The following is a 16,161-nucleotide window of genomic DNA, read 5'->3' on the forward strand; positions in this document are numbered from 1 at the left end:
CTTGCTTTTTAGCATGGTCATATCCCTTTTTCTAAATATTTAGGATTTTATTTCCAACAATATTGGATAAGAAATCAGTAATCTTTTAATCTAATGGAAAAGGATTTAAATATTTTTTTCCTGTCACTCCTTTTCCCCAAATTAATGGAAGATTTTCAGGTGAGACAATTTTTCTGTTGATTTCATATCATTGTTGTTATTTAACTTGAATCTTTTATCTGAATTTTATGTTTTGATCTGATTTCTCTTTAATCTGTTCTGTTGCTAAATAAGGAGAAAGCCTTCGATGTTTCTACAGAGTTCCATTGTTTAAATTCTACATATTTAAACTCAAAATGATGATATTAAAATATTACCTTACTATAGAAATATTAAATAAACCTTACATTGATCCTAAATATAATCTATTTGTTCATAGAAGATGAAATCTGCTACTGAAAATTCCCAGACCTTTATCTTGATAATTTGAGACAGAACATTTTCCTTAGAAAGCACTGACCTTTACAATTCTTTTATATGGCTAAGCCTCAACGTTTATGTGCTGATTTTAGGGTATGGTACATGATCTTTTAATAGGATCTGATGAACTAAAAGGTACTTTGAATAACTTTTTTGAGAAAAATTTAAAAATTCGAATATCAAAAATTAGTATGTGCACTATATTTTATAGATATTACCCATGTTTGAAGAACTGTACATTTAAAAATTTTAAAACATAATAAATAAGCCTTTTTAAAGAAATGAAAGCAATCATTTACCTTCAGCTGATGTTATTACGTACAGTTCTCTTTTATATTAATATTACATTAATACTTCCCCATGACATTTGTGATGTCCCTATGGATGCAAAAAACATATATATATTCCTTCTTTTAACTGTCCTTGTATAAAGTTATTTGCTTTTTCATCAGATACATGGTGTATTTAAAAACTGTAGGAAATTTATACTACCTCAGAGCCATTTTGATTACTCTTAAGCAAATTAGCCAGCATTCAGTCAGTTCTGTACTCTCTCCCATGCGGCCCTACTCAGGCTGCACATTAAACAGCTCCTCAGTCTAGTCCAGGTGTCCAACTGTATCCATTCACCCTTTCAGATTGGTGTTAAACTTGCTATTTTTGGCCAGAATATGTATATGTTGTATATAAGTAAAACATACATGTAATTTTTAAATATGACCACATATAATAAGTGGTTACTTTCCAGCTGTGTTTTAAAAAACATTATCTAAGTAAAATAGTAGAAAACTTCACTGGAAACTGTAAAATTATCCATACAAGTACATTAATTTGTTTATTTCCCATGGTGGTGTAATGGGAAAAAATTGTTTTTTGGTCTTTGCCCCACTTTTGAATTATTGGGCAAATGTCTTTACTGGTCTTGCTTTGTCCTTGCTTTTGGATTACTTAGCAAATTGCCCATCATGTAATTGATATTAAGCTAATTCAGAGGCATGGCTATCCAAAACACTTGAAATGTCCATTCTTCCTCTTATCTTTACCACAATTCTGTTTCCAATATTTCAAATTTGATTACATTAATTGTGGATGTTAAGTGGCTTTCATATATATTTGCTTCATGATAAGAATTTGAAACAATAACCTAGATAGAACTAAGACCTGCGTCAGTGTATTCAGTTCTAAGATTTTAATTTATCCTTTCCCTGGATCATTAGTGAAAAGGATCTCATGTATATCTAAAAAATTATCAGCTTATATTCCTGAAGCAAATCATAATTTATCATCTAAAAAAACAGCAATAGGAAGTGAATTTGTAGTATTTGTTCAAAATATCTATTTACTCAGTACTGAACATTAGTAAGAAATATCTAAATATACACACACATACATAAGAATGCTCATATATAACAGGACTACAAAGTATTATTTGGATTATCTGCATAACCAAATATATGCTTACAGATAAACACAGAGAACTTTGGTCCATCTGCCAAGTGTAAAATTTAATTATAAAATAACAATCACTACAATTAAAGTATATAATTTACCAGTAGGAGTAATTTATTTAAAAAAAGAAAACACTGCCTTGGATTTGATATCATAGTCCTCTTTTCATATTTTCCAAGTATCAACATTGTAACTTTTCACTAGTTAAAACAATTAGCCTTATCTTACTGTGGCAAATTAAAATATATTAAATTATTTTGCAAAGACCAGAAACTAAATTTCATATTTTCAAGATCTTGATTCTAAAATTATAACCCTCGCACATGTCAAAATTTGAATGTATTTTAAGATTCCAACTAATTTATATTCAAAACATAAATATACACTGGCTACAACCTAATGCCCATTTTTTTCACTTAACTTTATTTTAAATAAAATACTGACAATGCTTTTTCACTCATAGGCCTATGATAAATTTTAATTAATGGGAATAATTACTTTTTAGCATCACAAAACAGGGTTTTTAAAATTGAAGTCATGTTTGTGAATAGAGAAGTGGATGACTGAGGCAGCAGGAATAAAGGAGAACTGGAAACCTTTTCTACATGCTATTTTTGTTCATCACCTATAATGTAGAGACAAAAAAGTAAGAGAAGTTGGAAAAAAGAGAAAGAAAGAAATATGGGGACAGCCAAAAACATAGGTGATAGTGTAGTTAAGTTTTTTTTTAACTAATGTATTTTAATTATATCTTATGTAACATTGAAAAAGATATTCTGGACTTCAACTCCTTTTATAAATCAGGAGTATTACATAACTGTCTTTCACAGTTAAAAATCATACCACAATACACACTATCACTTATTTGAATTTGAGATAGGTAATACTGTACTATTAATCAACATCAATGGTGCTTAACTTAATAATGTGATCCCATTTATTCTTTTGATATATGAGATTTTAAAAATTTCATCTTTCATCATCACAGTGTAATAACTGATTTGCAAATTAATTATTCTAGGCCTTTCAAATGTTAACGTTCATCCACATCTGTTCTGAACTTGGACAAAAGAAGAAATGGACATTTCTTTTTAAATGTGTGTATAAGTCTAGTATGAAGTTCTTGAATTAACAGAATGGGCATCAGAATGCTGCTACATCATTAAGGATAGCCACTTCTTAGTAAAAATATTTGAAGAAGAAAACTTTGGAACAAGAACAATTTGGGCCCAAATGGCTTTTACAATAGTTCCAAAATATAAAAGAAGATACTGTTACATTAGCAATAGTACAGAATAGCCAAATTATACAATAACCATTCTTAAAGCATAGTGAGTTATTTTTTACTTTAGGAAATTATGTTTCCAAGGCATACATTTTAAACCCAGGACCGACTTCTTTACCAGCAAGTTGTACAAACAGTACACTTAGAAGAAACAAGGGAGTGAACTGTACTTTAGTATAGTTGTGATAATTTAGTTGCATTTCTAAATTAAACTTTTAACATTAAAGATGTCAGTTTTGCTTAATATGTGAACTTTCACTCTTCTTATAACTAATCTGAAAACTAAGGCATATAACTAAAATAAAATTAGTTTGCATGATTCTGCTTTATATGGTCAAGATAAAGTATCAGGTTTTTTTCTAAGTAACTACTGTACTTATGAAATATAAAGCAGAGCAGAAGCTCCCATCTCCCAAAATTTCAATGCAGTTTTTTTAAGCTTTTCACCTATCAATTCCAGAAACTGTCCCATTATTTTAATGTTAAAAGGCAATTAATATCACTTTAATTATATCAATTGAATGCATCTGAAGTCCTGGTAAATTATTTTTTCTTTTACAGTATAGGTTATATGTAGGATTTCTTCTTAGTGCTCAAAGAAATGACGGGTAGTTTGGATAAGGATTGGTGGTTTTTTTACTTCCTCCCCCAAAGAGCTGATGTTTTTGGCTGACTGTTTTTTTTTTTTTTTGCGGGGGGGGAAGGGGAGGGAAGAGAAAAAGTCTGTAAGTAGAATTATTGAATAGGCCTACACTGAAAATCTTCCTTGACCAATGGTGACTGGAGAGAGGAGAGATGAGGTCAAACACTCTTAGTATAACAGTATCTGTGTAGTTTTAGAAAATGTACCAACTCCTCCAGCCCCCCGTCCCTCTCCTCCTATGTGCCGGTACCTCTGGACCGTCCAGAAGCCATTTCAGAACTTAGGAAGGAGACCCACTTGTGCTTTTGCAGGTGCTGTGGTGGCAAGGATAACCTCTGCTCCTTTGCCGGGTGCGTTACCATGCTGTTATTGAATGTCTTTGAGGATTAAAGACAGCACAGAAAATTCCAAACCCACATCCTAACACCTGAAGCTCGCACAATGTTTCTATAGCAGATGGCAAAACATTTCACTGAAAACTTGATTTACCAAGTGAATATCCAGATCTGGAGAGTTTTTAATCTTTTCAGGCACCGCTGAAGATCCATACTGGATTTTCGGCTCTATTCCGGGTTGAAAAAACAAGACCACTTCTAGGTGTTTTGCGCACCCCAGCCCCACCCAAAGTCCCGACGGGCCTGCAATTCTCAGTGTTTCAAGCTGAGGGTCTTTCCGAATGAATGTGCATTTTCAGTCCCGGACGTCTAATAATTTGTGGGGGTAAAGGCAACACCATAGGACTTTTCGGACAGTCGAAGAGGGTGAGAAGCCGGAGAGGCAACTGCCTCCTCGCAGTTGGACGTGAGGCTCGGAGCCCGGCTGTCCTCAGCTGTCACGGGGGGAGGGGGGAGGGAGTGCTGGCATTGGCTTTGGGCATGGAGTTGCTCCAGCCGCCGCGCCCGGTCCCGCCGCCAGCTCACCTCTGCGGAGAGCTAGGCACTCACCGGCCCGCTCGCCCCTGCTCCCAAGTCGCCCTCCGGCCCCAGTCCTCAGGCATAGGTCGCCGGAACCATCCAGAGGGATGGCCGCCGCCTCCTCAGGGACCGCTGCCTGAGGGCCAGGGCCGGGGAACCCTGGCCGCCCTGGCAGCCCGTAGCACCCGGGGCGCTGCGGCGGCTGCAGTGAGGCACCGGGGCCCGCTCCCCCTCCCCGCCCCCGCTCCCGCTCCCGCCTCCTGCCTGCCGCGCCGTGCGCCCGCTTGCCCCAGCCGGCTGGCGCAGCAGCGCACACACTCACTCCGAGGGCGCCTCCAAGGTTACCCGCGGGGTGGGGGCTGGGGCAGTCTCCGGCCACTGGCCTCCTCCGCTGCTTTCCTATCGCCGCGGCCCTTCAGCCGCTCCAGCGCGACCGGGTTCCAAACCCCAAAGCAGAATAGACTCCAAAGTCCGGGGAGGGAAGTCTCGAGCTGGGAGCAGACGAGCGTCCGGGTGGGGGGCGGCCTTAGTTGGCTCTGGGTGCTGGGAGAGTCGGGTCAGGCGAGGTCGCGGCAAGAGGGGGCTGTGGCTCCGGCGGCCGCGCTCCGGGCCGCGCTGGCTGGGCCGGGGGCAGCGCGCAGGGGCTGCAGGCAGCACCGAGGCGTCCAAGGCGCCCCGGGCCCGCTGGGGGGCAGAGACAAGCGGGCGGCCAAACCTGCCGAGGAAACTAACTAAATAAAAGGAGACTGTTATTTAAGGCGCGGAAATTTGAAATATTTGGACAGGAAGAGAAAAGAAAAGAAACCTTAGCGAGGGAGGGGAAAAAAAAAACACACACACACAACGCGAGCTAACGGTTTTGAAACTCCCCCACCCCCACCCCGGGCTTTTCTGCGCGCCCTGAGGGAGCTCTGGGCTCCAGCTTCCTCACTAGGGAGCCGGGAGCTGCGGTTGGAGTCTGGAGAATTTCGAAGGAACAGAAAGGATGACTCTGCAGCCCCTCCATAGAGGACTTGGGTTGACGACGGGCAGAGCCTTTTTTATCCCGGGTCTTAGGCTGGAAGCTTGTCTCCAGCCTCTCATTAGGTCCCTACGTGGATCTGATTTTTTTGAAATTGTGGTGTAAAATCAAAGCAGTCTCCATAGACCAAGACACGGACTTTTCCCCTCCATCCCCCTACCGTACCCCCCCCCCCTTTTTGATGAAGGTCGCTTAGGGCAGTCAGGAAGGCTATGAGTACGACCCTTTCTTGCTCCAGCTCTGTGCTCTTTCAGCACTTCTAGACGATTACTTCTTCCCCCGGCAAAAGCCGAAAGCACCTTTTTGGGAACTGAGATTTCGAAACCAGTCCGGGGCTACGGATTCCACAACGTTTGTTTGACCCACATTATCAAGGACATTTACAATAGTACTAATTGAAATGCTTTCCTGGGACAGAAATATTTTATCCATTTATTAGTCACTCTGCGTGGTGTGTGTTTGTAGGAGCTCATCACACCATTAGGAGATGCGTATTGTTTATCAGAGAACTATTGATTTCCTACCGAAAAATGATAAAATGCAGTTTGCTTGGTGGCTTGGAGACCAGAACGTGGACTGAGGTCCTTTTGGTGTTCTCCCCTACCCTCCCCGCAACCCCTCTCCGGCCCTGCTTTGCCCCAGGTGTAAGCCGGGGGTTCAGTTTGCTGAGGAAAGGTTAAGCCTGAGTTTCCCGACGTGGATGCGGGCTCGGAGAATAAGTGAGTTTGAGAAACGCATCTCTGCCTACTGCCTCCCCACTCTGTCTATGTCTTCGTCCCCTGAGGCCCTGGTCATTCCATTGATTAGGACTTGCCTCTTTACTCTGCATCTGAAAAAGCTCAGATCCTTTCCGGTCTCAGCTGGCTGTAAATTAAACCCCGTTAAACTCTGCAGTACCGTTTCTTCCATCCTATACATTTCGGGATATTTGTCTTACTGAATATTGTCGAGGTTTTTAAGAGATTGAATAATGGCTTTTCATATTTCCTAGAGGGGACCACACAACTCATTTCTAAAATACTTAGATTAGCAAAGCTATTTCCTGCGAAGAACCAAAGAAATGTGGCGATGTTTTAATGTCTAGGCAAGTTTTAGGCTGATGAAGAGAGAGAGAGCTCCTTCTCCTCGCTTCGTGCTCCGACCACCTGAGACTAAAGCAACAGCAGAAGTACCTCTGTTTAACTTCAATGAACATCCTATCTTCGAAATAGCTAAAGAGCGATTTTAATGCTTATAGTTGGTGGATATTGAAAAGTCCATTAAATCGACTTTAAGAAACATTTATCTTTACAGTTGCAACTTGTAAGAAGTATTACTTTTATTTTTAGTAATAGTCTTGTGTTTAGAAAGTATTCAGCTTACTCAAGCAGTGTATTTTGTATATTGATTCTAGTTTTTAAATCCAAAATACACCTTTTTCTTTCAAAATCATCTCAATTTCTACTTTTTTCTAAACTTAAAAATAAGTGTTTCACATATAATTTCATGTTGCTGTCAAAAATAAATTTATTCAGTAACTTGTGGTTTGAGATGGCAGAAGTTGAAGTCTTTTTGCACTTGACATAGGGAAGATGAACTTAAAATGCCAAACGAAAAGGATTTTTTCTTGCATATTCTTTTATACTACTATGGAAAATAAATTATCAAAAACCACTTGTCTGCAACCTTCCAATCCTTGTTAGGGCAAGCATCAGAACCATGTCCTTCAATAAACCTTGAAGTATTTTGTTCTTTTTGGAGTGAGGGCAGGGAGCTTATGAAACAGAAGGAGGGACCTTTTACATAAAACATTTTTGTTCATGTGGGAGATGATGAATAAAGTATTTATAAATTTATAAGGGGTAACTGCATTGAAATCCTTTGGTGAAATCTTTAAAATAACAGTAAGTAGTAGATACTGGAAAACTCTCTTGGAAATTTTATATTTCCATTTCATTCAAAAAAATTTTTAGCTAGATGTATTATTAAGAGTTTTATATGCCTTTACTAAAAAGTTTTGAGGGAATCAAGTACTTGTGTAGGAGTGGCCTATTTATTTACTGTAAAAGTTTCTATATTTATTATACTGTAGCCCCTAAATAAGTAATGACGCATATGTAATATATGTATGTTCTTGCTAAGCTTTTTATCACCTCAATAGTGGTATTTGCAGTGCATTTTAATACTTAAACATTTTATAATTTTACACTTCTGGTATTTCAGGGAGAAAAAGCCATTGTTACACTTAGCATACTTATGGTATACTTTTGGGAAATATACTATTTAACCAATTGTTTCATTTTGTGATTTAAAAAAAATCAACAAATGGGAAGCACTTTTTAATGGCAATTTCTTTTTGAAGTGGCTTTTAGGGCTAACATATATTTGATTCCAGATCGTTATTTCTGAAACCTGTTTTTCAACGATTTAACTTGACTTTGAGAAAAAAGGAAGATCAAATATTAGGATAAATTTACACTGAAGTAATTTCAGGTTTGATTTCCCCAAAAATGTTGTTCTTACTCTATTTTAAAGCAGACATAGCAGGTAGGCATTAAGTAAAATCTTTGCTGGGAGGCATGAGGAGAGAAAGAAAGCATTTAACTGGATCATCAATAGACTATGTCTAGTTTTTCAGTTGGTCTACTTTTTCTAACGTCAAGACTTAAAATACCATGATCTTTCAGTTTACTTCTCCTTAGCAAGAGGCATATCATGTGCGGATTGTAAGAGGAGTGGAAATCACAGAAAACATTGTCCTATTTTGAAAATGTGTTTTAATCAGGCAAAAGAAGCATCAGGACAAACCATTTTAAAAACAAAGTCTCCAAGTTGGGTATTGAGACTGGCAAAGGGAGAGGCAAGGAGAAAAGTCAGGGAAAGATAAAATATTCAGCAGAAAGCCAAATCTTTTGCAATTACATGTTAGAACTCAGGGTTTTGCAGGTGAAAGAGATGTTGCTTAAATATATTCATAAAGCTGTAGTAAGATTTCCACTTAGCAGTTTCAGAGGCTTTAACTAGCTGCTTAAAATATGACAAAACTGAATTTTAACAAATGATATTAAAATAGGACAGCCAATCAATTAACTGACAAAGCAGAAGGCAGTGTGGGAGAGCCCTCCCCACATTCATTGCAGATTCGCAGCTCCCTCCGCCCGGTTTCCCTCCATCAGGCTAACGACCTCGTTTCTCCGGTAGAGCCTGGCCAAGTCGCAGGCGGTGTCCCCCTGATGGTTCCGATGCCCCACTTTGCAGGCCGTATGCTTCACAAGGAACTCTACCACGGGGAGGTGGCCTTCTTTGGCAGCCAAGTGCAAGGGCAGGTTCCCTTCATTATCCTCGATGTTAACATCAGCTTGAAACTCCAGCAAAGTCTGTAAAGTGTCCAGGAAACCTGCTCTGGCCGCATCGTGAATGACAGCGAAACCAGTTCGGTCTTTCAAATCGGGATTAGCACCTCTAAGTAGTAGTCTCCTGGCAATCTCCGGATTTCCAAGTTTCATAACCTAGAAAAGGAGAAAAAACGGTAGAATTCTTCAAGCGCTCCTACTACAAGACTATTTTAGAATATCCATCTTTCTTTTTATTTATGTAACTTTTTTTGGTGAAGAAGTGCTTTGGGAAGACCCATGTGATGGAGTTTGAAGGGCTCAGTTGCAGCAAATGAGTACTATTAGGTAAAAGTAGAAGAAAACTTCTAAAAATTGAGCTTCTATGATGGAATATCTTAAACGAGCCCCAAAGTAGGATATATTGATTAATAAAAATAGAATGAGTCCTATTTGTACAAAATTCACTGACAACTCAGCTCTCTGTCTCCCATAAAGAGTTGTGTAATTTCATGAATTTATTAAAATAAAAGAAGTGGAACTTGAGATTTAAGTAAGTCTTCTGTTTGGTTGGTCATGCTCATAAAATGTGCCTGGGGTATTGATTCTGTAAAATTAAATGTGGGTAAAATTTTTCTAAATAGCTAAAAAGAAGGAGAATGAGCTTCTTTAAATCCTCAAAGAAATGTTTCCACACACCAGACTCCATCTAGTCTGATTTTACTAGTGTAAAAATGATCTCTTAAAAATCCAAACCTGGTATTTTCTTAAATTATTAATTTTCACAAGTTCTTTCCAAACAGATAAGCCCCAAGTTTCCAAGTAATTTTTAAATGTTTTTCTTTCTTTGCAATTATTTCATGTGGGTTACTAGGTGTATTTAGTGCTTAGAATCCTCCACTTGAAAATTTAAAACGTTATTGAGTATTAAAGTGTTTTTTTTTTAAAAAAAAGCAACAATGTTTTTTACATTGTCAATGATTCTGATTTATCTAAAACATAACATATTCATGATATGCCTTGTATTAGATAGGAAAAGACTGTATGGCAACTGTTCTTAAAAGGAATGGAACAGTCATTCTATTATTTTACTTACTGTCTCCTAAAAAGTCCTAGCTAGTTTCCTAATTTTCAATTGAGCAAAAGAAGAGAAAGTAAGATATCTAACGTATATTTTGGGACATAGAAAGCTTTGTCTGTGGTTTCAGCCCATTTGTTAATCAACTGGTGATCTCATCTTATTTCCTTTTGCAGTTGTTATCAGGCATTTAGGAATAGTTATTTGTAAACTGCCAATATTTTAAAAGCCAGAATTTGATATTAAAATTTGCTATCAACATACAACTAATTTACATGACAAAGACTTATATACTGGTGTTTGAATATATTTCACTCTAATAAGAGGTCTCTATTAGGCTCTCATAATTAAAGTATTTTGTACAGCAGCATGAAATTATACAATACATATAATCTAGTTGTGAAAAAATATAGTCTCATTAACATGCAAGGAAATTTCAGCATTTTAATTGTTTTATTTCTAGATATATTCACAATAACCTAAATTTATAATAAATACATTGCATAGTAGACACTCAAATGTTTGTGAAATTAAATACATCCTGGAAAAACATACAAAGCTGATCTATCTCTTTAGAATGTTTGTTTTAAAAATCACAAATTAAGTAATATAAAATATATTTAGAATGAATAATATTTTATAAATTCAAACTATATAAATGACCAAGATGTTAAGCTTCCCTGTTGATAAAACTCTGCTGACTTTTAGCCCTTTCTTTGGGGCAGTGGTTAAAAATGATACATAATTTATTTTTCAAGAACTTAGATGAAATACACTTTTTGGTTATTAAAAATTAACACAATCTAAGTTTTACCACAACTGCCTCGAAATATTTAGTTACATTTAAGGAACTGAACTGGGAAAAATAGGAGACAGACACCTTGGATCTTTGTAAAGCAAATGTACGATTAGGGCCTTTGATATTATCCTGATTGAGAGGCTAACACTAGGAAGAGGGAAAAACCTTTTGTAATTGAGTTAAATAAACATTACTGTAGGAGAAATTTTGCCATATTCCACAGAAAATAATAGCAATGCTGGAAACTGTTTTGAAAGAAAGTTCGTTCTTGAGTTATGATACAACTTCAGAGTCAGGATTATACATACTGAGAACAAGCTTTGAGACTCCTGTTTGTGTGTGTTTCATTATATGTACTAGGACTAAGCCACAATAAGTGGGTGTTAATATCTTGATAAGTATGTTTAATATAAACAAGACTGCAGAGTTGTATTAAAAATGTTTGTCAAAACTTTTGTTTTGCAGTATTAATCTCCTAGTCTTCCTGCTCGTCACAAGTCCTGCAAGATCCTATTCTTACAGGGTTAAGTGGCTCATTCTTTGTGAGATTTATATAATATTTTGAATGTTCAATAGGAAAAATTTCAATATATTAAATTTGTGACATTGCTATCATCACAATACCTGTTAAAAACTACGAGGTGGAAAAAGAAAAAAATCCTTTCCCCACTTAATATACCTGAAATAACAAGATAAATAATTTAGTATCTATCTATAAGCTTCCTTAATACTGAAATTTTTGCAAAGTCAGTGTATTCTGATTTAAAATATACAGGGTGTATGGACTTTGTCTGTTAGTAGTACATCTCCTGTCACTTAAATTTCTAATTCTTGCAATTAAAAACAAAGCACTCTAAAAACCCTCTCCCCAGTGGATTTTCAAAAACAGCTTTAAGTGTTGCATTTCAAATACGAACAGCTCATAAGAATATCATCAGAACTCAGATAAAGCAACTGTTTGAGACTACTTTGCCATTTTTCTGTTTCTAAGCCTTTCAACCAAGTTACAAGATAATGTTCAGAGGAGGAAAAAAGTTATCAGGTACAATACTTGGCAGCTGGACATGTTTCATTTGTTGCTTGTAAATCTAATTACTAAAAATTAGAACATACCACGGTAAGACCGCAGAGACAAAAACACTATAAACTGAGCTCTGATTAGGAAATTCAAGTTTTTATTCCTTCTCAATCCTGAATGGGTGGATGGTATTATATTAACTGTGAAATGTACATCCTGTGCCCGTGCCCAGGCCACCCATTCCAAACGAGGAAAGGTCGTTTGTCAAAACTTGAAGCATTTGAAGGAAAAATACCCTCACCAGTAGTCAAGAAAATTAACATTAAAGTCAATTATTGGAGCAAAGTACGGAAACCACTAATAGCAGTGTATTTACTTCAAATAATAATCATAATAACGTGTTTACAGAACTGTCTAAAAAAAAAAAACCAAAAAACTCGGCGCTGTTACGACTGGTACACAATCCCCACAGTCACAAAAACATTCCAAAAATTAAGACCAAACCTGGAACCCACTTGATATAGAGGATGTTATTGGATTTGACGAGTTTGTTCAAAGTACGTCATTTTGGGGAGTTGGATCCACTTAAAGATATAAAATATGGCAACCAACTAGTTTTAAAAACAGTGAAATTTAGTACCCCTGAAAGCTTGAAAGCTATTATTCTAGAAACCCGGGTCACGTAGGCAACATTGTTGACCTGTTTTCCCCACCTCTCTGGATACCAACCTGCAGCGCAGTCCTTCCAAATCCATTTTGTGCATTGACGTTTACATTATTTTGCAACAAACTAGTAAGTTGCTCTAGGTCCCCCCTGGCAGCTGCGGACGCCAACTCGTTCCCCCAAGGCTCGGCCATTCTTTAGGGTCCTGACGATCGGGAAAAGATGAATTAGTTGTTTTTCTTTTTCCCCTTTCCTTCGCTCCTAACCAGGCTGCATGATGGCATCGGAGACTGACAGAAGGACTGGGATGGTTAATCTGGAGTAGAGCTTGGTAGTAAATACTAGTAAGATCTGCCTGCCAAAAGCCCGCCCCTCGATTCACACGTGATTATTCAGCAAAACTGAGCCATTGGAGAGGGGCTCCGCTCCTCGCTTTTTAGCTTAACCCCTATGAAGAATTCTGGTGATTAAACTGAGAGATACACAGATACACATATATTCCTGGTAAATTACTCTGGACGTAAAATGTAGGCAGAGCTGGCACGTACCTACACTACAGATCTCCGGGAGGAATGTATGCGGAGATTTAAGGGACTAGGTTAGGGCAGAAAATACCGTGGAATAAGAGACATTTGGGGGGAAGAAAAGGTATTAACCCACCCTTGTTCACAGTAGTGACTTGAGCCGCGCGAGCCAGTACCGCAGGGGCAGGTCCTCGGAGGGGCTCGGTCTCCATCCGTCTCGCCGAAGGGGTAGTTCTGAGTCCTCCGCTGCAGGGAGAGCGCCTCGGTGGCTGGATGCTGATGTGCTCCGGGGGTTAAAGATGATCGCCAAAATCAAACGAGAGTAGCAGTTCCGTGGCCCTCAAGTTACAGGTCGTAACGACTCCTCCGTGGCCTTCGATTCTCCGGATGAGTCTTAATCCGCGTCCAGGCCGAGCTGCGGGCTAACGCCGCGCGGGAGGGCTCCGGAGCCCGCCCGCCGGGCTACCGCAGCCTTGCCGAGCCTGAGAGGCCGTGGGAGCCAGGCTCGGCGCGCGTCTCCGGAGACGGCCGGGCGCGCGGCGGGCCCCCGGCAAGCCGGTCATGCCGGCCCCACCGGGTCCTGGGACGCCCAGCAGCGTGAGGAAGGGGGAGAGAGATGCGGGAAGTGTCTACGGAGCCCCGGCTGCTGAGGCAGCGCGCTGCAGCATCGCGGCTGCACGGGGCAGCCCACCGGTAACTTCCCGCCTACAACCGAGCCAGTTCAGACTTCCTAATGTAGAAGCTCACTGAGCGACCGCCGGTTCTTTTCCTTCCTTTCCCGGTTTTCTGAGGGCTCCAGAGATCGGGAGGGTCCTAGGAAGTCTCAGGCCAAGCTCTGAGTATTGCGAGTCGCCACAAATCCAGGGCGCAGCCAGTTCCGCACTCGGCGAGAGCTCAACGGCTTCGGCGCCCTGTGCCACTTCGCCAGCCTCTCGCAGTCCCCTGGCCTGTGCCCCTAGCCTGTGCCGCCGATAGGGCAGCGGCCGCCAGCCAGCTGTGCCCTGGAGCCTAGCCGGGTAGCACCGCTTCCTCCCGAGCCGCAGCGCTCCCAGTGACAGTTTCTTTTGTAGCTGGTCCCCCCCAAATCACTGGTCCTTTACTCCCTTCACAAGTGTCTGTAGGACACTTGTGCGTCGTGCCCCTTTCTGGTCTTTTCCTTCCCTCCCTCGCTTCTTTTTTCGCTCAAACAATTGCTGCTTCTGTTGCCGCTGCAGAGACGGTGCCGGTTTCTTCTCCCTTTTTTCCGACCTCATCAGCTTTTTTTGAAAAGAAAAAAATTGAGCGCTTTTTGAGTTGAAAAACCCGCCCCCATTTTAACGGCAGAGTTTTAAGGAGGCTCGGCGGAGTTGCAGCACCGCGGGAGCGGGAAGGCCGGGCACCGCCCACGCCCCGCCCTCCGCCCTGGTGGCGCTCGAGCTCTCAGCCGGGTTGGCCCCGCCCCCCGCCCCGCGCCCTTTCTCCCGCCTCCCGGCTCTCCGCTTCCCTCGCTGTCTCCTGCGCTGGCTCCCACCCGCCCGCCCAGCCGCCAGGCCCGGGCTGGAGCGGCTTTCGGCCCGGCGAAGTCGGGTTTGGCCTCCTTTGGCTGGCGGGCGGAATGGAGGCTGCGACGTGAAATCCCGAGCTGTCCTGAGGCCGGCGGGGGCGGAGGTGGGGAAAAGGGGCTTGTTAATTAAGGGTGCGGGGAGCCGCAGGGCCTCGGAGGCTCGGCGGCGCTGACTGTTGGAAGGCAGAGAGGAGGCTAGCGCGGAGCGAGTCTTTCCCCGGCCTTGGCGGGGCAGGCCGCCCGCCTCAGCACTTCCCGGCCAGGCTCTCGAGGTTCGGGAGGCCAGGCCTACCGCTGCCGCCGCCACCACCTCCGTGGCGCGCTCTGTGCAAACTCGGCCTCCTTTTCTCAGTCCAGCGCTTCGGCCTCGCACCTGCCAGATCAACGCAGTGGCCCGAGGTGGCCTCGGGGACGGAGGGAGAGACCTGACTGACAGCAGAAAACTGTGCTCAGAAAAAGCAAAAGTCTTTTCTAGACTGACTGTTACGAAAACTAAAGGCATGGTGTAGGTAAGAAATAACGACGAACTCTGAAGCCTTAATGTTCCAGGGACTTGAAACGGAAATATTCCATTTCTTTGGGGAAAGGGAGAAAAGCAATTGACGTTAAAGCGAAAAAACCTTTTTTTACAGTAGGTCTTGGGAAAGGTTTTCTAACAAGGCCATTTGTTTTTGTCAAAGTTCTCTCTGACTACTTTAGATGGGACTTGTTTGGGGGTGGGGGAGGGGTGTCTAAATGTAAAGGAATAGTATCTTCCTTAATGTTTATTTCAGTCGTCCGAGGCACCAGTTCTCTGTACTTTTACTTCCTTTTTTAGCTGTGTAAGATTAACTAATTACTGCTTTCTACATTTTTTGCTCTTAAAAATATCCAATACGGTTGCATGATGCACTCAGTGGCCAAAATGAAACCAAACAAAGAGTGACAAGTGGTCTAATTATTACCGGCCTCTAGCAGGCATATTTTCAAGCAACATCTATATCGAGCTCCTTGAGGTACATTGTAAGGATTAGCAACGAAACACGCTAGTAACATCTGGATAGTCATTAGCAACAGATTGCCTGGTAGGTAGAGGGAGAGTTCAAACTTTGTTCATTCTGGTGGTGTTTCCTTTAACGGAATTGTTGACAGAAAAATAACCAGAGCTATTTTCTTAGGTAACTAAATTTGAAATGTGAATCAAACATGAACTACAACACAAGAAATTAACTCCTCTTGTTTCTTACGTGTATTTAGACATTTCAAATAGAACTTTTAGGATTCCATATATACCAGTAAATACCATAAATAATATAATTTACTTCTGATTATTCTGGGAAATTAGTATGTAATCCTTAAGTACAGCTGGAGGGTGTGATGTTATGGTAGTATTGTTGGCTGATCAGAGATAACTGGCATTAGTCCAACTTATGAGAATTGCTTTCTAGCATTTATTATGGTTTCTTACTAAGAG

The 16,161-nt window shown here is 40.7% G+C and overlaps 1 protein-coding gene across 2 annotated transcripts; it reads right to left on the reverse strand.

Moving 5' to 3' along the window:
* Positions 1-8,512: 8,512 nt before the first annotated feature.
* On the reverse strand, positions 8,513-14,419 carry CDKN2C (cyclin dependent kinase inhibitor 2C). Of its 2 annotated transcripts, none has more exons than XM_081485553.1 (3): positions 13,302-14,419; positions 12,707-12,846; positions 8,513-9,259 (listed from the first exon to the last, which is right to left on the reverse strand). In XM_081485553.1, the coding sequence occupies exons 2-3, from the start codon at positions 12,833-12,835 to the stop codon at positions 8,882-8,884; spliced, it is 507 nt and encodes a 168-aa protein (XP_081341679.1). In that variant the 5' UTR covers positions 12,836-12,846; positions 13,302-14,419; the 3' UTR covers positions 8,513-8,881. The 2 variants fall into 2 exon arrangements, with proteins under 2 accessions (XP_081341679.1, XP_081341680.1); XM_081485554.1 differs by having other exon boundaries at positions 12,703-12,846.
* Between the last annotated feature and the right edge of the window lie 1,742 nt (positions 14,420-16,161).

Source organism: Giraffa tippelskirchi, chromosome 5, assembly GCF_054371585.1.
Source record: "Giraffa tippelskirchi isolate mGirTip1 chromosome 5, T2T-mGirTip1v1.2.pri, whole genome shotgun sequence".
In the NCBI taxonomy this organism is placed as follows: Eukaryota; Metazoa; Chordata; class Mammalia; order Artiodactyla; family Giraffidae; genus Giraffa; species Giraffa tippelskirchi.